Source organism: Nematostella vectensis, chromosome 7 (genome assembly GCF_932526225.1).
Source record: "Nematostella vectensis chromosome 7, jaNemVect1.1, whole genome shotgun sequence".
In the NCBI taxonomy this organism is placed as follows: domain Eukaryota; kingdom Metazoa; phylum Cnidaria; class Anthozoa; order Actiniaria; family Edwardsiidae; genus Nematostella; species Nematostella vectensis.
The window spans coordinates 5,765,316-5,791,511 of record NC_064040.1 but is presented as its reverse complement, the minus strand read 5'-3'; the positions used below and the strand labels follow the sequence as shown (position 1 = coordinate 5,791,511).

General features: G+C 40.3%; 5 protein-coding genes across 10 annotated transcripts; 3 read left to right on the top strand and 2 right to left on the bottom strand.

The window, feature by feature from the left end:
• The first annotated feature begins 639 nt into the window (after positions 1–639).
• Positions 640–4,344, top strand: LOC5520697 (C-type lectin mannose-binding isoform). The gene is made up of 3 exons (XM_032365954.2): positions 640–1,451; positions 2,355–2,400; positions 2,899–4,344. Exons 1-3 carry the CDS (start codon positions 1,155–1,157, stop codon positions 3,255–3,257), a joined length of 702 nt encoding a protein of 233 aa, XP_032221845.2. The 5' UTR covers positions 640–1,154; the 3' UTR covers positions 3,258–4,344.
• Positions 1,817–13,971, bottom strand: LOC5520700. Of its 3 annotated transcripts, none has more exons than XM_032365951.2 (6): positions 13,693–13,971; positions 13,115–13,360; positions 12,298–12,656; positions 11,359–11,625; positions 10,619–10,949; positions 1,817–2,388 (listed from the first exon to the last, which is right to left on the bottom strand). In XM_032365951.2, the coding sequence occupies exons 2-5, from the start codon at positions 13,352–13,354 to the stop codon at positions 10,634–10,636; spliced, it is 1,182 nt and encodes a 393-aa protein (XP_032221842.1). In that variant the 5' UTR covers positions 13,355–13,360; positions 13,693–13,971; the 3' UTR covers positions 1,817–2,388; positions 10,619–10,633. The 3 variants fall into 3 exon arrangements, with proteins under 3 accessions (XP_032221842.1, XP_032221841.1, XP_032221840.2); XM_032365950.2 differs by having other exon boundaries at positions 13,752–13,971; XM_032365949.2 differs by lacking the exon at positions 1,817–2,388 and adding an exon at positions 6,255–6,387 and having other exon boundaries at positions 13,752–13,971.
• Positions 4,492–9,268, top strand: LOC116604047. The gene has a single exon (XM_032365846.2). The coding sequence runs from the start codon at positions 5,025–5,027 to the stop codon at positions 5,946–5,948; it is 924 nt and encodes a 307-aa protein (XP_032221737.2). The 5' UTR covers positions 4,492–5,024; the 3' UTR covers positions 5,949–9,268.
• A 1,485-nt stretch (positions 13,972–15,456) lies between the features above and the next one.
• LOC116615415 lies at positions 15,457–25,082 on the bottom strand. Of its 4 annotated transcripts, none has more exons than XM_048729720.1 (12): positions 24,788–25,040; positions 24,611–24,701; positions 24,416–24,506; positions 24,133–24,218; positions 23,957–24,056; positions 23,536–23,615; positions 23,006–23,103; positions 22,789–22,925; positions 22,591–22,703; positions 22,063–22,214; positions 21,766–21,939; positions 15,457–16,252 (listed from the first exon to the last, which is right to left on the bottom strand). In XM_048729720.1, the coding sequence occupies exons 1-10, from the start codon at positions 25,023–25,025 to the stop codon at positions 22,148–22,150; spliced, it is 1,101 nt and encodes a 366-aa protein (XP_048585677.1). In that variant the 5' UTR covers positions 25,026–25,040; the 3' UTR covers positions 15,457–16,252; positions 21,766–21,939; positions 22,063–22,147. The 4 variants fall into 4 exon arrangements, with proteins under 4 accessions (XP_048585677.1, XP_048585679.1, XP_048585678.1 ...); XM_048729721.1 differs by lacking the exon at positions 15,457–16,252 and adding an exon at positions 17,633–18,552; XM_048729719.1 differs by lacking the exon at positions 15,457–16,252 and having other exon boundaries at positions 20,962–21,939.
• Positions 18,361–21,146, top strand: LOC116615425. The gene is made up of 2 exons (XM_048729718.1): positions 18,361–18,545; positions 19,001–21,146. The coding sequence occupies exons 1-2, from the start codon at positions 18,361–18,363 to the stop codon at positions 20,787–20,789; spliced, it is 1,974 nt and encodes a 657-aa protein (XP_048585675.1). The 3' UTR covers positions 20,790–21,146.
• Positions 25,083–26,196: the final 1,114 nt, after the last annotated feature.

The window sequence follows — 26,196 nt, the reverse complement described above, 5'->3', positions numbered from 1 at the left end:
TGAGGGATTCCGCGTTCATGGTTACTTGATGCCAATAAACAGAAGTAAAGGCAGGCGGGCAGAGGGGGTAGACTTGTGTGAGTCCCCGTGTACTTTTTCTCCCGGTAACCCCCTTCCCCCCCCCCCCCCCCCCCCCCCCTCAAAAAAAACTTTGTCAATGCAAACGGCGAATGGAAAATGCGAAATGGTAGTTGTTCTGACCGAAAGGTGCTTCTGGGTACTGATTATTCGAACAAATACAGGGGCGGCGAGAGGGGAGGGCGAGCCCCAGACCCAGACCCCCCCCCCCCCCCCCCACACACACACACACACACTCACACACTTTTCTGAGCGGATGTTTCTATACGTATTTTTAAGCCAACGGGTTTCAAGCGGTCATAAGCAACCGACAACAAATGTATTGAACAGTTGAAAATCCCGTGCATCCCCGCGTTTAAACCATATCAGTCAATCTTGTTTTAAAAACTGTCGCTTTTCTAGCTCGCTCGGTCGTTTCCTTATAGGCACTACATACCATATTTGGGAGCCCGCTTCAATCGTTTTTTCGCTTTTTTATCGCTCTAGAGCTTTGTAAGTCGAGAATTTCCACGCAAACTTGCTGGCAGCCATCTTGGAAATGAAGCCAACTCCCTAACGTTTTAGAATATCACAGGTCTCCCGAGTGCTCGCCCGAGGCTCTTTTAGACCATTTAGAAAAAAGACAGCCATTGATTGAAATGCGGGCAAAGAAACACACTACTGCTATTTGCTTTTTGTATTTCATGTGCAAATGAAGTATTTTAAATTATGGTCAAAAAACGCTATTGGGACAGATGCTATGCCTAACGCCGGCATTAGCAAAGTTTTCAAGAGAAATAATGAAGCTATTTTCATAAGAAGGTAGATTTATTTATTAGTCCTAAGCTAACAATTTCTATTTTCAATGCCCTCAAACTTGACTAATCACTTGATTTCTTTCCAACTGTCTTCTACTATTTGTTTTTTTCTCTCGTGTTTTGTGAGTGTGTTTAAATAAGGGCGAGCTGTTTCTTAGAACAGATTAGAACATCGCGTCGAGTAATTGAACGCTGTTAAAAGCACTCAGACCGTGCCAGGAGAACACTATTCACGGATGAATTCGACCTAAAGCAGCCGATACTGTTATATCTGACATTATGAAAAAGTTGATACTTTTTATCGTTCTCCTTTTAGCACATACGTCGATGTTGTTTTCGGGTTACACCTACAAGGATAGGGGCTTTGGAGGGCCGCCTATGATTACAACATTCGCGAATGGATGGTTTTCTTGTATTAGCGAGTGCGAGGCGAACTCGAATTGCGTCGCTTACGAGTACGAATACAGCGCTGAACAAAACGGAATCTGTCTCCTCTTTAACTGCGGAATAAACTCCCCAGGAAACAGTCTATATTTCCGCGATGGATTCGTTGCGCAGCAACTCAAAGATATCCCAGTAAGTAACCCCTGAAAACGGAGTAAATAAGCTGGAAAGAGGAAAGCGACAAAAAAAAAATTTCTCTCTCTTTAGGAGTTTATGATTTTTAAGTCATCACGAGTACAATCTTTTCATAGCCTTTTCGGTTTGACTTCTTCTCTTAAATGACGCCTTTTTAAAATTATGTTTACTATATATTTTCTTATGGGACAAAAACTGTTTTGGTGCATTTTTGTTCTTTTTGGAACAGGAGAAATTGCGTTTTGTAGCTTTTGTTTGGTCAGCAGGCTTTACCTTCCGGCAATTATATTCGATATCTTTTATAATTTTTATTCTTTCTATTTTATTTTTTCTATTACTTACACAAGACGTTTGGGTCGTTGTTTTGGTTGTTGGGCAAGCTTTATTATCAAGGTTATGATTTCCTTACAATCATAAATTTTATCAAGAAGAAATGCGTAGTGGCAGCAGAATTTCATTGCTCTCTACAGTCGGTAAACACTTTTGCTGCGCTTTGCTTTAATCTGTCTATGGCGTCCTAGGTGTCTATCGTTTTATTTGAAGTCCATTATTGAGGCAAAGATTTTAGATTTTTAGCGGGTAGCCTGCGTAGCGGCTCAAGAGGTAGGAAGGGGGGGCTGGGGCCTGGCCGCTACGCAGGCTATAGAGAAAATATTTTCTGTTGAAAAACTTAGACATCTTCAGAACTTTTGCCACATCTCTAGCAAAAAGGATACACACCTTTAGTAGGAAATACTCGAACGCGCCTTATCATTGATCGAAAAAGACCCACCAGGCACGACCCCTTTAGAAGAAATGCTAAGGATTCTGTGAGCTAACCAATCCCTTACAATGACATGTCTAGAAAAACAACAGACAAGCCGTATGATATTCCTTATATTGTCTTAATGTATGTCGTAGGCGTCGCAGTCTTGTTGTTGCAGCGCAAGGACATCTGCAATGAAAGGTGAAATAACAACACGCGTTTGTTGTTTCAGAATTATACTTTAAAAATAATTTTCTATAAGTTTACAGCAACTAGATCCAGGATTCCCTCCCCTCCCTCAGTGTGAGTTTCTCTGATATACTACCCCCCCCCCCCTCCCACTTCGTGTGGATTTCCTGTCATACTTCCCCTACCCTCCCCCTACCAAGTTTCCTTGACATACTAAACGTCATACCTAACATCCCTTTCCTGCCCCCTCTAGATGCGCATCATAATTACAAAGACTTATGGAGAAGTATAAAACAGGCGCGTACACAGGGGATGCGCAGGGTGCGCGCGCACCCCCCTTGACGGCCAAAAAGTGGGTCATTTCTTATTAAGGAATCTTCAAATACTATGCTTTTTTCAAATGATACCTATGACTGCGCACCCCCCCCCCCCTCCTCGGCCAATCATGGGTTCGCGCCTGTATGCAGCTGATAAACATATTGGCACCATTAATCGGTTTCTGTCTTTCAGACGTAAACCCTTTCAATGGCTCCTGTTTCGCTATTTCGGCTGACAAGGCAACTTGGGAGAATGCGAAGATGACATGCGAATCCCATATGATGCAGCTAGCGTCAATACATAGCTTAAACGAGAACAGGCTTATATCCAGCATGATGGAGAATGAAATTGGTACCGCATGGATAGGCCTCCGTAATTATACTGATGCCAAAGGCTTAGCCTGGATCGATGGGACCCCTGTGGACTTCTTAAACTGGGCAACATCTGAGCCAAATTGGAATGGAAATTGCGTTCGAGTAAGAGCCAGGGACAACGATTGGTTGGATCGACAGTGCAGCTCGACTTTTGTTTGTGTTTGTGTTTGTGCTTGAATTTTGTTTGTAAGAGACCTTGTAATAGTATGAGCAGTACCGCCGAATGTTGAGACACCTTGAGGCCTCTCGCGGGTAATTGTTTTAAAAAATTCGATCAAATTGAAACCCGTTTAGTAGCCTGCGATCGGACCACCGAATCGATTCTGGAAATATCGAAAAAATGTGTGCCAATTTCTTACTTACTCTTCGATATTTCCAAGGAATCGATTCGGCGGTCCGCTTGTCATAAAGGGATCAAGTTTGACTGACCACATATACGCAAAATGGAGTTGGTTTGCAACTGCAGTTTTATAGATTTTGTACCAAACCCCCTAAATTGCGATTTCATTTGCTCATGAATCGCGCGTCGCCGAGTAATAGTATCTCATATTTATTTATAAATTTGCAAACTAGAAGCATTGGTGATTATATTCGCAACAAATCGGATCGATCGCACGCTTTGAAGGGCAACTTAACGGGTTTCAATTTTAACAGATATTTGAAAACAATTATCCGAGAGAGGCCTTAAAGGAAACTCACAGGATAACAACATCCATGTTACCAGGTCCTTACCACAGTACCCTGCGCAATCCGCAAGTGAAACCAGGCCCTCATATGAGGCGAGGCAATCATGGAGCGTAAGTAGTCAAGGCCTTCAATCATTGTTTATCACGTCTCTAGCAATGATTGGTCAATGTCCGCCTCACTTTAAATCAGGGCTTGGCTTCCCTCAATGCAGGCGTAAAGAAATGTGTACATACTACCGGATGCACGTATCTAATCCGCCAATAAGCGCCACACAAGGACAGTAAGCAACAATTTACACCGTCACACTATCGAATATGCCACATTTACTCGAATATGCCGCATGCCGCATGCCGTCGTTTTCTGGTGTGCCAAGTGCAGCTATTCCTATATTTATTTTGGCTCGAATTTGCCACTCAAACAAACTGCTATTCTTAACAGGGAGTTCAAGATTCTGGCGGTATTCCTTAGACATTATCCTTTCTAATAACAACATTGGACTTAAGATGACAGCACCCTACTCATAAATTCTAATAAAGGTTACACACCAACAAACAAAATAAAACATTGAAAGTCATGTGAGCCCGAGGCGAGTGCCTTCAAGATCGCTATTATCTGAAAAGTTAAAAAGTATTTATGCGTATGACTGCTTTTACACAAAATTATAAGATTACACAAATTTGTATTCACGGAAATTCAGGAGTTTTTCGGTCTTTTTCATTCACGAAAGAAATATCCTTTCAGGTTTCTGAGATGGAGTGTCTGGTTTTTATTTTATCGTGCTTTTTTTAAACGCGTTCATAAATGTGTAATGGATAACTGATTTCAACAAAAGACAAATGCTTTGTTGAAAAGTAGTTATAAGGTCTTCTGCGCATGCTCAGAAGATGCTAATGTACGTGTGACAAAAAAGCTTTTAGGCCAATTGTACACAAGAATTAGAGAGTTATATGCCATCATTTGTTCGTTTGAATAGCCACTTCACGCTTATTAGATGTACAAACAAGGTAGCCGCTAATGTGTTTATCAAAAAGTTATCAAACCAACATACTTTTCGGCAGGCAATCCCTGGAAAAGAAAAAGCTCTTTTTTTGGAAACTTTTTCTGAGATACGGGTTGGAAACGGGCTTGAAAACTATGTAGCGAAAAGGGTCTCTATAAACAGCCTAAACACAAAACGTGATTGGGGACGTCATCATTAGTAGATTTTTTAGCAGAATAATATCTTAGAGAGGTGAAGATTTCTCGTGTTGGGCGAGTATGCACGTCGTCAAACGCAAACAGTTCATGTGCAAGGACGCCATGAGAGTGCAGAAATCAACACAGGTTCGTCTGGATGAGATTAATTACCGAATAGACAAAGACAAACGAAGGATTGTACAGCTAAATAACTTTGAGCGAATCCGGGTTTGTAACGAACTAAGGGAAATAAGGCGAGTGTTTGTACCGAGTTACATCCCAGGAAATACAAGCGAAGCTCAACGAACGAACAACAAGCTTCTGACTTTTAATAAACAACGGCTACCTCACGAGAACAAAGAGGCAATCGGTGCTCAAGATAAAGGCAGGGAAAGCTCCTCGCCAGTTTCTTTGCCTCTACGGAAACTTTCTTCAAACCTGTCAATGCATGATGGTCCAAAAGTCATGAAAAATCAGACAGACAGCTTCGAGGATACGACAATCTCTTTGATTGGCTCAAAGTCAGGCACGACTCTTTTTCAAAGTCCTCAAGCTTATGAAACTAGGGATTCCTCAACAATACTGCAGCCGCAAAATAGTACGACAATTATGAAACAGAAGTTTTCTAACGAGACGGAGGTGAAGACAAAAGAGGGAGAAAAGAGTCGTAGTATTTCATCGGCAAGCCGCTGCGTACAGACACCAAAAGGGCCAATCGTATCGGACACGATGGCATCGGTCACCACAGGCTACATGGCGTTCAAAAAACTACTCAAAAATAAGAGAGAAAACATAGTAAGGGATTCGTACGTCAGCCCTCGATACAGGAGGGGTAGTTGTGATGAAGGAATCGAAGCAAACTCCATGGGTTTTCTACCCATTCAAAAACCACAAGCTTCTAAAGAAGGACAATTGGAGGTCAATATGGACGAGCGCGCCGATTACTGTGACCGGACCAAGACACTAGCAGCTAAAATGTGCCAAACAAGTCTCAACAAAAAATAGTGGAGAGAAAACTCACTCAGATATCCCAAGAACAGAGCTACCGCCGAGACCGGTGCATCCTGGGAATTAGTCTAAAACGCGACTAAGGACTTCTGGGAATGCAAAAGCTCAGTCCCCTTCTCGACTCAAGGAGACCGGGAAAGGGGTAATGAAGGCGACCAAGGTAACTGGGAACTCATCAAATTCCCGGCGATCAGTGCGCACTGTTGAAACCGAACTAATGCATTCTGGGAATTCAGCATTGGGTGATGGGAAGGGCAAGGTGTATGATGGGATGGCAAAGACCAAATTTTTAGAAAAACGGGAAAGATTGATAACCCCGTTTATGACGATGGCTGGCGCGGAAACAGATGATGAGAATATCTCTGTTTTTGGTGAGAGGTCAGTCAGTTCAGTGAAATGTTGACCACAGGGTTACCATGAGCTGCAGGAAGAGTGACTGTAGAGCAAAAGAAAAAATCCCACTTTACACACTTCATGACTGAAAAAGCATCAGATTAAACTAACTGCTTGTGTTTCAACTTCTCCGCCAATCAAATTCAAGCCGCAAGCCGGCAAGCTAGGATCTATGGGCCCGGGAAATGTTGAATTACGAGGTTGTTAATTGCGCGTGGCAGATACTGATCTACTTTAGACGGAAATTACTAAATGGAAAGCTTGGATTTTGATAGTTAAGAGGCACGGGAACCTTTAGACAATTATAAACAGACAACAAAACCTGCTCAATCGAGCACTCAGTTTTTTACCGTTTGCTTTTTGATTTATTGACACAAATGAAGGGAGACAGTTGAATACAGTTTGCAAATAAGAACAGACCCAAAAATTCAGAAAATTTTTCTCTTCTATTTAAATGCCTTTTTGGTGCCTTTAAAATATACACATATCTACAAATATTTATAATAAATATCATATGTACTACACAAATTGCAAAATACTTGATTTTGATTCTCAGCAAATATGTCCTAAAAGGGAAATTAAAAATCTAAGTACCTTTTAAACTGTCAACATAGCTGGCATTTACATTGTCAATAAAACTCAGCATTCGAAAAAAAAAAACAAGAAAAAACTCTTTGATTTGTGCGCGCGCAACAATTTTACTTTAAAAAATCGCAATGAATATGGGTCTCAAGAAACAACGAAGAAAAGGTCATGCTCTTCGTCATGGTTTGACAGAATGGACTATTTATACTACTAAAGAGTTTACTGCGTGATATCTGCGCTATGCGAATACCGCCGCCGGCGACTCATATTTCGTTGACCTTTTTGTTATCACGCCAACTAAAGACGCGTGGATTTAGATTTGATTCCGCTCGATAAATTATCATCTAGTCTGTTAGAAACTGGAAACTGTCTACAAGAGTTCACCAAGTCCAGATATTGGTTGATGACGTGTGTTGTGTGGTGTTTGGTTTAGCAGATAAGCTGGTGCTTTATAACAACAAAAGACGCATATGACAGATGAAGGTGTTAGTGCTGCTTCAACTGTACACAGAGAAACGTAGAAACCGACTACGCCGCGAAGGATCGTCTAGTTGCTAAAGAAAGAGTCGGGACTTTTGAGATGATCTTGGATTCGAAGGCTTATGGCTAAACAAGCTTTCAGCGGTGATGAGAGGGAAAAACCGAGGCGTAATTTTGACAAAAATGCTAGCAACATGAGAGAGAAGTCACAGGATCTAGACGGTGGTCGCACCGGACTAAGCGAGAAGAGTTTCGCAGAATTAGCCAAAGAATCGAGTATTTTACCCGACATAAAAAACTCTTTGCCAATATCCATGAAGCAGATTCTACAAAGCTCTCCTAAATCCACTAGTTGGACACCCAGCTTGCCGACAATCCCAGCGGGGCAAGTACAGCTTGTGCACAGAACGGCAAGCGCGGAGCGCAAGGGAAAGAGACGTCATAAACGCAACAAAAACAAACACTTTCATGGGCCGCAGCATGCGGCAACTCATGACCTGAGTGGAGAATGCAACGAGGCTAACATACAAGCATCTTGGAAGAAGAAAATACACAAAAGGATAAACAAGAGGATTATCGGAGAAGCGGATAATAATATAAGCATGTCGCGAGACTATAGACTGCCTACCCTGCAAGAAGTACCTAAATGACGACCGGAGTCTGTATTTATTGCGTTTTTATCAACGAATATGTGCAATACTTGTACAATAGCGCTAAACTGAATGAAAACGGGTCGGCGGGGAGCCCGGGAGGCATACTGTTCATAGTGATTATTGCGTCTCTGACAAGTTTCTTTCCTTTCCCTCGGGCTTCGGGTCCAAAGCGAGGGGATATAGCACAGCAGAAAAAAAAAAAAGCATTTAATTAACCGTTAGTCCACATACGGGATATCACTTAGTCTAGTGTAGATAAATGGAGAATATAATTGCCCAAACTTGCGGATTAAAGATTATATCAAATTTCATGAAAGGGATTTTTAGCGTGTACATGGCGAAAAGGAATCGAAATTGAGGTTTTGTATCTAGGGAACGGTTATGTTTATAATTTTGGTGCGTTTGTTAATTTGTTTATTAAAAAAACGCAAAATGAAAATAATTTATGTTGACAGTATAATGGGAATTGATTTTATGGGTTTTAGCAGCGGGCTTGTTGATATTTCAGTGAATAGAATAAGATTTCGGCTCACGGATTGTCTGGCAAGTAGCTAAAAACTATATAAATAATCTATAAGCTTTTCTGGTAAAAAAAATCGATAACAATCCAAGGGGTATAGGTTCTTATTAAATAATGTTCTAATGTATATTTTTGTCTATAACCATCTTCGCGGTAAACTAAATAAATAGAACACTAAGTTGGGCAGTTTAAACTCACTGGTAAAAGTCAAGATAAGTGATCCCTTAGGCAAGACTGCAGGGGCAAAGCCTGTACCTAGAGGGGGGAGGTGCGCTCGCACCCCTCAAGAAAGCGAAAGGTCCACTTGTGAGACGCAATAAAACTACCGAAGTCATAACATAAAAGAGCTCTCTCATTTTGTTCAGAAAGCCCATAAGGATGCCGGACTTCGAGTTCTGAGAGGGTAAAATACTCAATTTTGTTTATTACTGAAATTTCTCTTATGTTCATAATTTGGCAATGAACTCACAATGAACCGCTAGTGTACCAACTGTAAATGAAATAATGGTTGTAAATTTAATAAATGTACAGCGATGAATTCATTATTTACCCTACGAATATTATAGGTTAGTAGGAGTATTATAGGCTTGAGATAAGAGAGCAAGAATGTGACTTTGAAGACATTCAGACCATGTTTTTTTTAATGTGAACTTTGGAATTTCAAATAAATAAGCTAGGGAAAAGAGTGCAGATTAAACAGTTTTTCGTCGGCGATTATCTACGGGATACCATACAATATGAAACACGCCCGATAAAACTTGACAGAAAGGTGATCGATGTTGATTTGAGGTGCACAGCTCACGCAAGATAATGTCTGCGGCATAGCCCCTTATGCACCCGGGGGAGGGGAGGGTAATCGTCGGCAAAACCAATTCTGAACCTCAGGAATAGCAATTTAGGTGTGGTCAACAGCAATTCGTACCCCAGACGTGGTTGAAGCAATTTTTAACCCCACGACATACCGCACTAGCTCTTAATTTGACTTGTGGTTTAATACATGTTTGCGTGTGTTAGCAGACCACCATTAGAAAAATCAAAAGAATCTTTCACTGCCCCTAAGGGAAACTAAATTTACTCTTTTATGCCCTAAAAGAAATTTACTCTTTTATGCCCTAAAAGATAGGTCTATCATCTCGGGTTACTCTATTTTATGCAGCCAGTACACCCGTGCATACATCTAAGACCTCGACCGTGTATAATCCTGTAATAGTTCCTTATATTGTTTTCAATTTTTGAAATTTCATTTGAGTGAGTTGAAAAACATGTAAAGTAAGCCATACCACAAAACAAGTTCATAAATACTAAATTCTATTTATAGAATCTGTTAATTTAAAATATCATAAGAACCAATTTCTAAGTTTCTCTTTGCGATCAGGTTCTACTCTTTTCCCATTATGCATTACATACTTTTCTTTTACATGCACAATGTGCATCCGTTTCCATTCCAAAGAAAAATCACGAGTTTGTCAGGCAGAACCTGAAGGCCTGGCTAAACTAGGCGACATGCCGAGCGCGACTGCATGTCTCCTAGTTTAGACACTGTCTCCTAGTTTAGCCACTCAGAGAGACATTGCAGGGCGCAACAAATCTCGTTGCAGCGACAAAGAAATGTTTCTCGTATAGCTGGCTAAACTAGGAAACATTTAGGAGACATGTCGCACGCCACAGGTCGCGCTCGACATGTCGCCTAGTTTAGCCAGGCCTTAATAATGTCTGGTAGAGAGGCTGGTGCTACTCAGTGCTTGTTAGTTTGGGGTCTGTCCTTGCAATTCTATGAAGTTATCTAAGGACTGGGAATCCGTCATACTAGGGTCAAGACAGAGTCCCAAACTTCCCCTAGCTTATGTACTGAAATTACCTCAAAATAAATGAAGAAAAATGGCAAATCCAAAATTTTTTACGATCATATAAAAAATATCTATTTATCTATTCATTTAACTATTTTGTCGCTTTAATCATGAGAAACAAGTAACGTGATAAGGGGAAGCATACGGACTTGAGGTCTCATAGAGCCCCCCCCCCCCCCAATGGCTCACCCGTTTGACCTTGACCTAAGACGTCTGGCCGAAGAAGCCATCGGGCATCAAACTAGTTGCCCACATGACCATATTGATATCCAGGTGACCAGTCCAGGAACTAGCACGCTGGTTGTTTTGGTTACTCCAGAAACTGTTGATGGTCTCTACAAGAGGCTCGTATTGCCTCAGGCTGTCCAGGAGCGTCTTGGTGCGAGGGTTGCAGGTTATAAGCCCTGTGTTTTCGTTAAGGAGATTTTGCATCTGGTCAATGGCTTGTAAACCTATTGCCAGCCCGAGCTCACGGAAGGCGAGGCGATATTGTGCTGGTCTCTGCAGCTGGTTGCCGTACCTGATAAAAAACACAAGACATCAAAAAAAAAGTTTCTGTATCGTGTTCCCCGATCCTCCGAGGACTGCTACAGCCCTGATATGGATATTGTTCATCATGCCCTTCTAAGAACATATAATTGGAATACACAGATTCCCCTGGAAGTGACATGTCCATAGCTTCCCTTAGATAGAGTTTCTTGAGAACAACAAAACAATATATTTGAAAGACTGGTTATGAAGAGGGGGGCATTTTCTTTTGCAACATGCTCCATGAAATGCCTCAAAATGTAAGATATTTTTGGCAGTTAAAATATAGATTAATGACAATGCTAGCATATATATTATGGCAAAGCTTTGCACTTTGAGTACATTCTGTGTCCGCCTCCGCCCAAAACCTAGCCCCAGGTTAGGAATATATAAGTCAGTACCTGCCCTCTGTGTAAGACTTCATCCCTGTGTTGCAAGCGCCAAGCAGCTTTTCTAACAACTCTTCACCACCTTCAATGTCATTATCATCCAACATGACCATCACACGATAGCAGTCACACAGCAGACCCCCAAGGCCTAGGGGGTCGGTTGTCACCCAGTCTTTGCCCTTGCATATACTGGACATGTCTGATATTTGCTGTGAAAGGTCTGGTCCTTCTGTGCCTTGTTTCCTGAGTGTTCTCTGGATTTGCAGGTATGTGATGTAGCTGTGATAAGGTTTAGCACATGGTAAATTATGGGAACTTAGTAAACATCATCCTGGAAACTCAGGTTTTTCTTTCTGTCCTGGGAAAGTTCATTTATTATTCCGAGTAGGGGGGGTATGATGATTCTGATAAAAATAAGGGATAAAATTAGTTAACCCCCCATTCAGGAGGAACAAAATTTTGCATGCACCCCCCCTTACGCTTCCCCCATATTTTTGGTGCCCTCCCTCCCTAAAACCAAAGAAAGAAGGAGCAAAGGAAAGAACAGCAATGACAATGTCAAAGAAACGTGAGCAAGAGATTATCTGCAAGCTGGACAAAAACTGGAGGGGTAGGAATTGGCTCAAAACATTAATTTAGAAAAAGTGAAGGCACTCGATTTCTCAAAGATGTGACTAACTCCAGGTTGCAACCTGATAATGGTTGGTGCTATAGATAATGTAAAAGAAGCAAAAATGCTTTTCATTCTCTTCTTGCAAGGAAAGCGCAGCATGAGAAAAGAGAAAAGAGAAAAGAGAAAAGAGAAAAGAAAGAGAGCGAGGAAGACAGCAAATCAGATATAAGCATGGATTTTGATGACGGAGAATTAGCTCTTTGTTTTAGATATTTTCTTTACACAATCTCCCAATTTCTCACACCTTTCTGGCCCTTACACGACACCCAACTACCTACCCATCAAGTGGGTCATGATGGCCCATACTCTGAACCAGAGGGTAACTAAGGTCAATGCTCATCTTCCAATACATCCTCTTTCTCCCTCCTCCAGAATCATAAGTAAACTTCTCATGGGTACCCTGTGCTAGCTCTGCAGCCCATTTATTATACTTGTTATCACTGGTTGCCAAGGTAACAGTATTCATGGCATGCATCCACTTAGTGAGATAGTGATAATATTGCCCGTCTCGATCCCACTCCAGATCATCATCATAAGGCTCATTGACTTGGCGCTCCATCATTTTCTTGCCGATTCTTAACCCACCAGATGTAGGATGCAGCTTGCCTTGTTCCTCACTAAGGCCGCTGATCCATCCCTGATGTGATATAAGTAATTAACAGATGTAGGGTTCCAGTGGAATATGATAAAACCCACGGACCTGTGGTTTCTGTTAAACAATTAGTTTAACCTAACACCAATCATAAGAAAAAAAATCTTATATTCAACCCGTGACCATTTGCAAAGGAGATGGAGGGCAGAAAAGTTGACAATGTGATCAACCAAGGTGCCAGAAATTACATTGCTAACAATAAGCTTAGATTCTATACATGAACCACTCTTCAATGACTTTATAAAAGATAAGAGAGTACTAGCTAGAGACTGTTGTCACGATTGCAGCCATTGAGGCTAAGAGTGCTCATGAAGAACTGTTACAATGGAATCAAAATGCCCTGTTGATAATGTAATTTCTAAATTCTAATAACCCATCTTCTGTGACAGATCTACATTCAAAATATTCCTCTTGGGGAATTAGGGGATTTATAAGAAACCTACTTTTCTTTTGTCATCAGACCTATGTCTTCCAAGGACATTGTGAACTTGGTCTACTAGACTGAGAGCAAGCTGCCTGTATTTTTCATCTTTCGTCACTTTCCAGAGCCCTAGGTAATTACAAACGGCAAAGGCATCTGTCCACAGGTACCGACGACAAGCTACTGATGCACTTGACAGACCAGTATTTGAGGCAAAGTCATTCATGATGTGCACTACTTCTTTGACACCTGAAGCTGTCATTGTTCCCTGAAACATTTTGCAATTATATATTTTTTTTCTCTTAGACGTTCAAGCATTATTTTTTAGGAGTTTAAAAGTAATAAAGCTTGTTCAAACAACAACAACAACAAACAACCTAATACTATAGGGGGGGGGGGGGGGTTGTGGACGGGTTGTGGTAAGTAGAAAAAAAAAGTGTTTGGTATGAAATGTATAAATATTTAAAAGGATTAACAAAACATTCCTCCCATGAGGATATGAGTACTGGTAAACTATTTTCTTAAAAGAGGATTTGAATATGTATACACAAAGATGTAAACAAAAACTAAAACAGAACCGAAACACAACACAACACCGACCTCTCATGCTCGTAGGCACAATAAATTTTCTGTTTTTTTCTCACATCATGCGAGCATACCTTGTCTTCGTCTTCTCCCTTGTGATCAGAATAATTAGATAATGCTCACAAGGAGGCAAGATGCGGAGACATTCATTATTTAGGACCTGCCGGAGTTCGTTGCACACCCCACGAGCTGGCTTGACAACAACAATATGGCGAACCACTTCTACCGAGGAATTATGGGTAGAATTTTCAGGGAACTTAGAATAACAAAGCTCACCCTTGCCTCCCTTTGTTCAACCCCGTTCTCCGTTGTTCGGTGAAGTTCATATTCCTAGCCCCCCTTTGCTCCGTTGTTCAGTCAAGGTTATACTCCTTGTTCACCCCCGTTCTCCGTTGTTCGGTTAAGTTCATATTCCTTGCCCCCCTTTGCTCCGTTGTTCAGTCAAGGTTTTATTCCTTGTTCACCCCCGTTCTCCGTTTTTCAGTCAAGGCTATATTCCTTGCTCACCCTTGCTCCCCTTTGCTCATCCCTTTTCCGATATCTAAATTTGTATTTATTGAACGTTTACTACAATATTTGACATTGATAATAAAAGGTAAAGTACGGAAGCCCATAGGGGCCATGTCAGATGCAAGACGTCAGATGCAAGCAAGATGTCAGAAGCAAGATGTTAGATGCAAGATGTTAGATGCAAGATGTCAGATGCAAGATATTAGATGTCCGATGCAAGATGTCAGGTGCAAGATGACATCAGATAAAAGCACGTGTCGTGTTGGTCAGCGGTCTACTTTCTAGAAATTACAGAGTTCAGCAAGATGGCAAGCGGCGCGAACGAAAATAAGGTAATGTAAGCCAATATTCACCAACATAGAAACGGATTTCGAGCTCGTTGATTAAAATAACACAAATATGAGATTGTGTGTTCTATAATAGTTGATTTTTTGCCTGCAAAGACCTGTTATGTTTCTGAATGAAGCTCTTTCATACGCATTTATGCGATGTCATATGAAAGCGGTTTTACCACTTCGAGCCAAAGGCCTTAGGTCACAGAAAATTTAAGTATGTAACAAGGTTCGTGAAACTTGTATTAATCATTCACTGACGTCCAAGAACAATACAGAATCCCTTTTGCATTTTATGAGTATATTTGACACAAGATAAGAACAATCTTTGCTTTAGTCCTTCGCTTTTTTGCATTCATGTCGCATACCTGTCAACTCTTCCGCATTAGGCGGGAGTCTCAAGATTTTGGACCCCTTCTCCCGCTCTCCCGCGTTGAGCACCAAATCTCCCGCTTTTTAGCGATTTTTATCGCTTCCGAAAAATTATTCCATAGAAAATCGCCATTTTGCCTATTTTCTATTAAAATATTTGAAACAACAATTCCCTTGCGAAGCGCAATTTATCTAACACCCTTGTGAGATCTATAAGTGGATTTGTTGGCGAGAGCTTTCTATACGGCAAACGCCTGCAAGGTTAAACCCACCCCTCCCCCCAAAAAATGAATACACCCCACCCCTCCCCCAAAAAATTCTCAAGCCTTGAGATTTTCGGAGTTTGACAGGTATGATGTCGATGCCAGTATCTTGCCTATAGGAAATCTTGTACCCATTGCATGATAACAATCACAACGACTACAAAGGAATTTGTGTTTAGTTTTCCTCAAAGTCAGTTTTTCAGACTCTGAGCCACTCATTCACATATAGAGGGAATGAAAATAGCAGGTTCGATTCAAATTTGAGCCTCAATGTTACCCTGAAAAATGCAAGAGAAACAAACAATATGTATGTAGTTTTATTTGCCGTGAGTTAAATTTGCAAATCATAGCAATGAATTATATTTTTTCTGTGTGTTTGGCATATATTCTTCTCGACTTCTCGCTTCTTAGCTATTAACCTAGAGTTTTAAATACAAGTTATAGTACTTATCAGTGACAAAATAAAGAATAGTTTCAAGTTTGAGTGATCGTGTGGAAACCAATATCTTTCTCTATGACATCAATCTTTATTTGTCAATGATCCTTATCATGAAACACGCATTGCTTGGTTGTTTCTTCGTTACGTTATGTTCTTGTCTTCCTTAATACTGTGGAAACAGTGGGTGAAAAGCTTTCTTTACCAGCGAAAACAAGAAGAAACACGCACCTCGGGTGTCGGTAGTGAATGATTGTGCATATTTTAATTTTAGTCCTCCAATCAAATCGTTCGCAAGACAATGGCGACAATGGCGCTTTTAAAAACAATCACTTTGGTTGCCAATGGGGCTTTAAGCATTGTGTGAACTAATTGCATTAACTAAATTTTCAGGGCCTTTTTTTTTTTGGGGGGGGGGGTTGTTTTGTTGTTTACTTTTACAGGTGATTTTTCACATTGCAATTTCAACAACTTTCTCTAATTCTGCCGGAGGTTAAAATAATTGGGCTGCTGGCTGTTGGATAGGTTTTTTTACCTTTTCTGTCCTAAACTGTGTATACATTTAAAGTTGTCTGTCCTTAACATTGTATACATTTTAAGCCCTTTGTACTTAAAGCCAATGGATCCGACTTCACTGTCACCATCACCTTTGGTTTCTTGGGCTGAAATCGTATGCAAATGAGATGAGTTAACTTATAAATCTGCTTGAATCACAATGAATTCCAATCCATTCTACAACTAAAACAACTCAATTCTATTTTTAAAGGATAAAATAACAAGGGAAAGTTGTATTTTAAAATTATGAGAGTTTTGAGCATTCAAAACACAAACAAAACAGCATTGTAATGCAAGTCGGATCTTGGACTTCAACAGTGGTTTATATCACGAGTATGAAAGTTGTGGTTGTTGTCCTAAACAGGACTTATTTTTGCAGAAATTTTTGTTCAAGACAAAGTCTGGGTAACAGATCCTAGGTGGTACCCCTATACCCAAACAGGGGCTGCGTAATTCCCCCCCCCTCGAGGAGAATTTTCAAGTATGGTCTCAGCTCACATTATATTATAATACAGTGTTTGTATATAATTTCAGGTTGTAACATTTCTTCGCGAAGAAATTCAAGCTGACGATTCTATAATCCAAAAATTTCTGTTGGAAAAGGTATGTTTACATTTTGTATAATAATGTGTAAAATTTTGATACAAAATATAATATATTCATATATATAGCCTATTTCAGAAATTCTGTCCCAACTATATAAGTATATTGAGTTTCAATAATATGGTGCACTACACCCTGCAGTTATATTATTTCTATCTTTGTGAACTTTCATTAACCATTTCTAGCCATCTTGACTTAGCCAAAGTTGTTACTTTGCACAGAAAAATCAATTCTAAGTTGGCCAGGAAACGCAGCCAGCCATACTTATTTTTAAAATTTGCTCCCAACAATTAATTATTAATTCATGAATTATTTGACAAATATCCATGGGTATTATTATTGGGTATCTTTTTTGTTAACAAGCAGCCGGCTGCCGGTGAAGTCGTCTGTTTTCATGTCTTTGCCGGCTCTTTTTTTCTGTATTTTCCTTTCATAATTTGGGGATGAAGGCTTTTTTTCGCCACCAAAATCTGGAAAGCCGGCAAAATCTAGCAGATTTAAAAAAATTATTTTGAACCCTGGAATGTATAAAACTCCGTGCATTTTCGTAGATCCACCGCATGGATCCACTCCTTAGTTAAAATATCTTACATTTACATCAAAGTTTACTACTACTACATATGGATCGATTTCGTGAGACGCAAAACCGTCACAGTCAATGTGCGCACTTCATTACTTTTTGAACCTCTACAAGCCTGCCGAGTTGCCCACTTTAGAATTGCTAAATTTAAGAAGGAACTTACGTCTATGCCTACACATGAAGACATCTCGTTTTGAACTCATTGTCCCTGTCTCTACTTTTGCTTGGTGAACTACCTCTTTTACAAGGCATTCACCAAAGGACATTCTTCCCTTTTCCTCCAATTACATCTTCTATCATTCTCTCCCTGTTCATTGGCACTTCTTTTCAAAATGGTTTTATTGTGCATGTAAATTATTTGTTTTACATTTGGCATACAGCTAAAGCTAAGTTGCTGACAGTAGGGGCACATATCAACTAACTTAAGGAACTCTCCACCTATGTTAGTCCTGTCAAGTTGAGCACTGTTTTGGCCCCCGGTGAGAGCTTTTACCCAAATATATATTATTATTTATCTAATACAGCTGTTATCTGTGTAGATCAGCCCCTTTGTGGAAAATACAGCAATTGTTTCTATAGGCATTTAAGTTTATTTTAGCCCTTGGGGGAGGGGTGAAACATAATGTTTAAAAATGGCATATGTCTAATAGTTTTCCTTAACTTTAACTCTCTTTAATAACCTTATTTTTGTTTCAGGTTGATGACAAAACTGTTACATTGCTAAGCCACGAGGATCTTAAGACTTTAGGTATTGACTGTCTTGGGGACAGATTATTAATCATTAACCATTTCAAAAACTCTGTTCGTGAAGAAAAATTGGAACGTGTGCGGTCCCTCTTAGATGCAAGCAAAAAAAGGTAGCAGAAAAGTACTAATAATGCCTCAACGAGTAAGAATGCTCCCACTCTGACGTACTACTTTGGATGGAAGCACTGGAATGAGTCTAGAAAGGAGTATATCCAGAAAAAGACAAATAATGGTGGGGGATCCAGAGAGTGCAAATTACCAAGGAATGCTTCCAAAGAAGAATGTATGTCGAAAGCGAAAGAGTTTTTCTTTCCTGAGGGTGAGAGTCCGGAAGGTCGTCAAGAGCTTATGACTTTTAAGCTCACAGGAATTGAGAAGGAAATTGATGATGATTTCAAGTACGAAGACTACAAGAGAGACACGGGTCTTTCAAGGCCAAGGCTGTTCTTGTGCAGTCGTCGACGTATCAGGTGTGGCCTACAGTTTGAGAATAAATTAAAGCGGTGTTACAACCACAAATGCCATTTTTCATTCTTTTTAGATAATAATGATAATCTTTTGGGGTCGCGTGGTTCGATGGGTGCCGGAATGCTTATTAGTTGTCAATCAAACGAAAAATGTTTATTACAGTGTCGTTTGACAAATGTCACAATTGTTCTATCATTCAAACCACCCCCGATTAACAGACTTTCCTAGCCAATTTAAATGAATGCGTTAGTGTCGACGTTGTAAGTGATTATTTATCATTGGCCATTGAAACGTTTACGGGACGTCGAAGCATTTGATTGGGTAACACCCTATGTTTAAGTACACTTTCAAGTAGAGTCAATTATGTTTTGTGTTTATATGACATGTTGGTTCCAAAGACATCGTTTGTCGCGGGTTAGAAATATTCTTATGAAAAACATTTTCTCTGATCTTATAGCTGCGGCAAAGCAAACAACCTAGAAGACAGTGACAGTGACAGTGATCTTCTTAAATCAGTATTTGATAGTGGCTATGCAGACTCTGAAGCAGGACCTTCTTTTGAATTTGACAAGGCAGCTCTCGCGGACATACTAGGGACAAGTAGAGAAGACAACCAAAGTGAATTGATCGGCACATCTGAGGAGAGAAAAGCCATTTTCAAGGAACAGCTAGAACAGTTAGAGGAATCAAGCAGAATAGACAAGGAAAAAGATCGTCTGCGTCTAGAAGAAGAGCAGGAAGTAACCAAGCAAGAAGAAATACGCCAAAAAAGAAGACGGCGAGTGCTTGATGAACCCGCCCCTGGGGATCAGTCGGTAGAGGTACGTATACGACATCCTCGCATGGGAGTCTTAAAGAGAAGGTTTCACGTAAGATCAAGTGTACAAGCCGTCTATGATTGGGCAGGGTCGGTTAGTGCAACGCCTTTGTACTTTCAGCTATGCAAGTATCCAAACACTGTTATTTATCCTTCCGATGAAATATCACAAGCATGCAATGAAATCCTTAATGTGGTTTCAAGAGGACAGCCCGTGCCTCTTTCGGTCGAAGAGGATTCTGTGACCATCAATGACGGGCAAAAGCTCTACATCGATATCGATATGGATGACACAATACCAGATGCTCTTCATATCGGGCTATCTGATACACCACCACAAATGCTGTTGGAAGACGACGAACCAATGACGGAAGAAGAAGCCATTGCCCTTACCCATTACAACGTCTTAAACAAAAAAAGACAAGAAGAATTGACCAAGTACCTCAAAACAAATATTGTGGAAATAGATAAAGATCACATTGTTGAAGAGATTCTGAAACTATGCAAAGACACGTCGCTACTGCAAAACTACTTAGAAATTGAATGTGGACTGACTGCCACAGGCGATGGAGTGCTCAGAGAAATGCTCACGAGTTTTTGGGAGAAATTCCTGATGCGAAATGGCGAAGGAAGTAGAGAAATACCCCTTCCACTTGGCCCAAGCATTGCACGCGAAACGTATGAAATACTTGGAAGAATTTATCATCATGGATTTATGCTAACGGGAAGCTTTCCTGTTACAATTTCCAGGGCGTCTATCCATTACGCCCTGTTTGATTGCGTTAAGGATGAATGCCTTGAAGAGTCGTTCCTGAACACTCTCCCTGCCAAGCAACGCGAAACACTTTCCGCTGCTCTTTCCAGCAAATCAGCTGCATCATTCCCTGATAAAATTGTGTGCGATATTCTTGAAGATTATGGCAACATGAGATGGCCGTCCCAAGAGAACATATGTTCTATTGTCAAGGATGTTGCCGTACATGAGTTGGTTGCTAAGCCTGCAATGGCTTTGCAGCAGTTTCGAAGTGGAATGGGAGAGTTTTGGAAGGATGTGCCACCGCAGGAAATTGATGCAGTGTACAAGCTGTCTCAGCCAACCTCACGTAGAGTCAAGGCAGCCCTTAGAGGTAATCCTCTAACCAAGAAGGAAGAGTCTGTACTAAGATGGCTGAAGTTGTTCATTGATGAGTGTGGCGATAAGATGCTACGGAGGTTTCTGGTTTTTTGCACGGCATCAGATAGCCTTGCGCCCGATAAAACTATTCAAGTTCGCTTCGAGTCAATGCCAAGTGCAGCAATCAGACCGAAGGCGCAGACATGTTTCCGAATCCTGATCCTGCCAACCAATTTCTGTGGCTATGCAGCATTTCAGGCCAACATGGACATATACCTGACTTACAGAGACGCATGGGAAATGAAAGACTATTAAAGTTGAACGGAATTCATATATATTTGTTACAGTTCTGGATGATGCTTTTGAAGTAGAGTTTTTTGTTGTTGTTGGAAAGTCTGCCAGCAGGCCAAATGTGAACGACCACGTTCACATGACTTTGAAATAGCTTCGTCTATTACCTACGTCTATTGCATGACAGACAACAAGAGGATTTGTTATATATATTTGTTACAGTTATGAATGCCTCTGCCGTTCATTGAAATAGCTACGCACATGTCAAATAGCTACGTGTATTGTATGACTTAAAACAAAACAGTGGGTGTTACTGACAAAAGAGAAGCTTATGTGCGAGCTTTACATCGTTACTTTTTTTAATAAAAATTTCATACATCATATTGGTACCCGGTTATTTAACATTCTTGCCCCCCCCCCCTCCCCCAGACCCACACACACACATCTCTGATTTTTCCTTGAAAAACAATTTTCGCTTTTCTTCTAAGGTTTTCGAAATCCTCATGACATGCACGTCTTTAATTATGGTGGTGCAGCCCCCTTGACGCTGAACAACGGATTCCAGGGCTGTAGCGGAGAAGCACGTCAACGTAGTTTTTTGTAAAACCCCTTTTTTTTCACATATCGAGGAAAATAGGCATCTGCGCTCAAAAACAAGGAATACCCGAGGTGTATAACCTCGATTAAGATGACAATGACAAATTATCGAGCGGGTGAAAATAACTCATACAGTTTTGCAATGATAAAACGACATGTTGTGTAATAGCTGCGCCCCCTCCCCCCACCAAAAAAAAAATGTGTGCCACAGCACTTATGAAAACCCACTTTTCCTTAATAGTATCGAGAAATGCAAGGGTGTTTTTAGTACCATCTTACATTTTACGCTAAAAGGTAGGATTAAATATCATCCATCTTCATGACCTGTTCCTGTTTGTCTGACTGATATATCTAACGACAAGTTTATAACGAAGCTTCCGTTAAATGTATAAGATTAACATACAAATCTTCAGCTTCCACGACATCATTCGGCATTTGTAAATTGTGCTCTTCCATGAGCATCTTGAACATATCAGAGAATTCCTCTGTGCACCCAAATGCGTTTGGCTAATGCACAACTTTTCTGCTATAAAAGTGGCATCATCCAAGTCAATGCAACTTTTGTAATCTTGTGTACCTAGAGAAAAAGAACGGTTCAAACTGTCAGTAAAAATAACTATCGAAGTTGATTGGCGAACCACAAAGTGAAATTAGGAAAAGGTAAGTTATCGTGTAGACCGTATACGGTTTGTTACTTCACCTTGGAGTGATGGAAGATTGTACAATACATCCGGCCTTCCGGGTGGGGTTTCCTGATTGTGATAAGGTCTTATTCTGTGAGTGTTTCAATGCTTTACAACTTTGTCTAACTCATCTTGAATTAAACCCTGGTAACAGAACTTGAGGCTAGAGCTGATAAAAAAACCCATAGTTAACGATCCTCTACACATAGAAATAGAGGAATTAAATAAATGAATTCGACATAGATGAAGAAACATAAAATGATAACGAAATGGATGAATAAAATTAAAAGCGGAGTTAAACTCGTTTTTTTTTCAGTCCCGTTAGGTCTATACAACTTGTTGGAAGCAACAGAGTCAGATTTAGTAGTTACACTCGAGAAGCAAGATAAAAAATGAAAATGCTTGCAATACAAAGGTCGAGGTTTGTAAAGTGCTCGATATGTATGGGAGAGGGATTGTACATAGTAGGAGAACATAAATACTGGTAGAGCATTATTGAGTTCACTTATATAGGGTTCTGGTTTGTTCCAACATACAGTACTTACCACTGCACCAAGTCGTTATCATCAAAAAGGCCCCTATCCCTCAAGTCCTTGAAATAGGTTATCCAGAAATCTGAATTACTTTTTCTTAACTGAGACCACCAAGCTTCGATCCGCTGTAATAAAATGTATATATATATATATATATATATATGCTTGTCAAGAAAATTACGAATTAACTATGCTTTTTAAAATACGTACCTGATTTGCAACCGATGTTCCGTACTGAAAATTGCTAACTGCTGCTTCGTCATTCAGACCAAAATGAAGGAATACTTGCATCACCTCAATGTTAACATTTTCTGTTCCATTATCAGCTCTAATGCGCCTCGGCACTCCTAACAAAGTGAAGTGATTTTAATAAGATAAGTTCTAATTTAGGAATATAAAGGGGCCTGATAAATAATTTCTAACTTTCCTTTAATCATTCTAATGCAACCAGCGAAGTAGTCGGCCACTATAGCGGGGTCGTTGTTAGATGATGCCACCCTCAGCCACATAATTCGTCTGGAGTACCTAATATGAAAATAATTTTTACGATTACTAGAGGCTGCTGTCATACAGTACGAACAAATTTTCCTCAATCACCCCTGGTTTTTGTCTGTAAACTCAAAACTGGTAGGTCCCGACCGATCCACACTGGACACACCGGACACTTTCGCTGTTTCTCCTAGCCTTGTTTCGCCCCATGACAGGTAAACCGGAATCCGGAATCCATGAAAAAATGAGACTTGGTATCCGGAATCAATGCTACTGTAATCCAGAATCCACACACTAGGATCCGGAATACAAGACTTAAGCTATGAAATCCGGAATACAAGAATCCTGGACAACAAAAATGGAATCCTGAATCCACGGGAAAAAACCCACATGGAATCCGCAATCCTAGGATTCGGTATCCAGAACCCTATTGGAGAACCTGTCATGGGGCGACTTGTTTCAACTTACCCGTCAATGCAACCATGGATGCAAAATCCAAACGGCTTCAGCTTATCGTACCCATCTATATGCCAACAGTAGTTTGGACCCTAAAATATTGAAAAAATATTTTGTAGTCTATTAACGTGTTCATATCATAGTGCTGGTTTATAAGAAAATTTTGAAAAGTCATTGCCGTTTGGGGCTCTGTCTATGGGCAGTTTTGACAGATTTCGCCGGCAACTCGATGCATTGCCGCATAGGACCCTTTCCGATGACTAGTCACTCTGTTTTATGTTGTTCTTCTGAAACACGAAAAGTCAATATCCTGAAATGTTGTGGAGCTTAGCAGTTTCAGGATCCCTGTTTTACAAGGTTTAATTATAGTGTATGATCTCGAATGATCGGAGATCGACCCGTTGTTATGATCGCGTTTCTATTTCGTACTTACTTGCGAGCGGTAGGTCCGTCTTAACAGTCTGTGAGATTTCCTGCGTTCTGTACCTTCTGGGTCAAGCGTTCTCAACGCAATCCGTACAGTTTCTCTGAAAGTGCATGGATAACATCTTTCAAATTTTGTTACTAATTTTAGTGCTTATTTTTACGGTGCGCAATTGCTGTACATACCTATTAATTTGTAGATGGTAATCATTTCGCAGTCTCTGGTGCATTTGTCTGTAACCAATGCAGTTTCCACTTCCGAATAGCTCATTCTGTATAGATAAATATATAATGTTATTAAACGAAGGATTCCATATTGCATTGTTCTTTGTACATGATCTCAGGTAGGTTTTAGCATTTGGATACGCAGACACATCTCAAAGGGTGCAAAATAGCTAATTTTAGATTAAAAAAAAACATCAAGGCCAAGCTTAGAGGCTATATTTTTTTAGTTTTTGCATCTCCTTACCTCTATCATGCCTATGACTGTTGCGAGGTCAGGTACCCCTTCCCTCCTCTTAAGGTTCATCTTACGTAGAAGTCGTTTCAAATGTCGGAGGCTTAGCATTGTTAAAAAAAGTTTGCCAATCGCATTAGCAACTGTAGCAAAAGGCGTTCTTATAAATCACAATATTCACTATAACATTAAGAAGCATGAACTCACCTCAGGGTCTCGCCATGATGGACATACAATAGAGCTAACATTTCCTTGTATTCAAAACCTAAATGAAAGTACTTCTTAACAAGATCATTTCCTACCAACTGCTGTCAAGGAAAGCAATTTTCAGCACCTATACAATGCAAAATATTAAAGAAAAACAATTACAAGACAAAAAGATACGGGAAAGTCCCTGTTCATTAGCAAATGCTGGCAGATAATACGACATGGCAATGACTCTTCTAGGGAAGGCTCCAAATGATCCACGTGTTCGTACACATATCATATCTGACATCTTGCATCTGACATCTTGCATCTGACATCTTGCATCTGACATCGTGCATCTGACATCGTGCATCTGACATCTTGCATCTGACATCTTGCATCTGACATCTTGCATCTGACATCTTGCATCTGACATCTTGCATCTTACATGTGATAATATCGTGCATCTTGCATCTGACATGGCCCCTATGGGCTTCCGTAAAGACCTAAAACCTAATACCTAAAACCTGTGACCCCAAAAGCTACGATCCCCCAAAAATTTCAGTTATTATTTAGTCTACCTTGTTTCCCAAATGGCTACACAGCGCGAAAGTTACGAAAGGTAATTCAGTAAATTTTGTTGTGCTTTCATGGAGGAAATATTCTCATGTGCGTGCCAATGAACTATTTTTAATCGTCGTTTTTTTGTCCCATTAAAAATTGTAGTTGCACTCATTTTTTATACACGCTCCTTTGCCCGAAAAATTATCCCAAAAACTCTCCCGGTAACCTAACAAACCCGGCAATTACTGGTAATTTAGAAAAATGCCCGCAGAAAAGTTTCGAACTCCCTGGCGAGTAAGAGTGTTTATCAAAACAAAGCTTTTGCGTAGCGTGCCGATACGGGTTCCCAACAAGTGAATTATAATTTCCAAATGTTATGAATAGATTGGCTAAATAGTTATTGAAATCCTAGTTTTGTCGATGTCTGTAGGCAACTTGCACCCCAAAAATTGCTGTGGCATCGACATTTTTCGAAAGAAAGACAAAGAACAAGTAAATAAAGTCTCCTTAGAAAAACTTCTAATAATTTCGCAAAGCTGTTAATATTTTTAGGCGCACTGTGACAGCTAAATGTCAAATCATTTGACAGAGATGAAACCTGATTGGTTGGAAGGAAATCCGATAAAATGATGTAAGCCTTGATTGGCCCACTTTTTCCGGGCAGTGGAATGGTTTCCTCTGTGATGAAAACTTTCTACAACTCGACACAACTAGAACATGAAGCGATTTCCCGTATAAAGTTAGCGGGCAATTAAGATTTTGGAAGAAACACCCGAAAAAGTTTACCGGGTGACATTCCGGGTTTCTGAGTTTATTGGCGTTTCAAGAAACGACCACCTGGAAACACAAGTAGATCACTATTTCCCAATTAAAAAAAAAAAAAAAAACAAATTGAATAAGCTTATTATCTCATAAGGATCACTGATTCCACATGAAACTTCCACGCTGTGTAGCCATTTTGGGAGACAAGGTAGGCTAATAACGGCAAAATTTTGGGGGTCGTAGCTTTTGGGGTCACAAGTTTTAGGTTTTAGGTCTTCGTT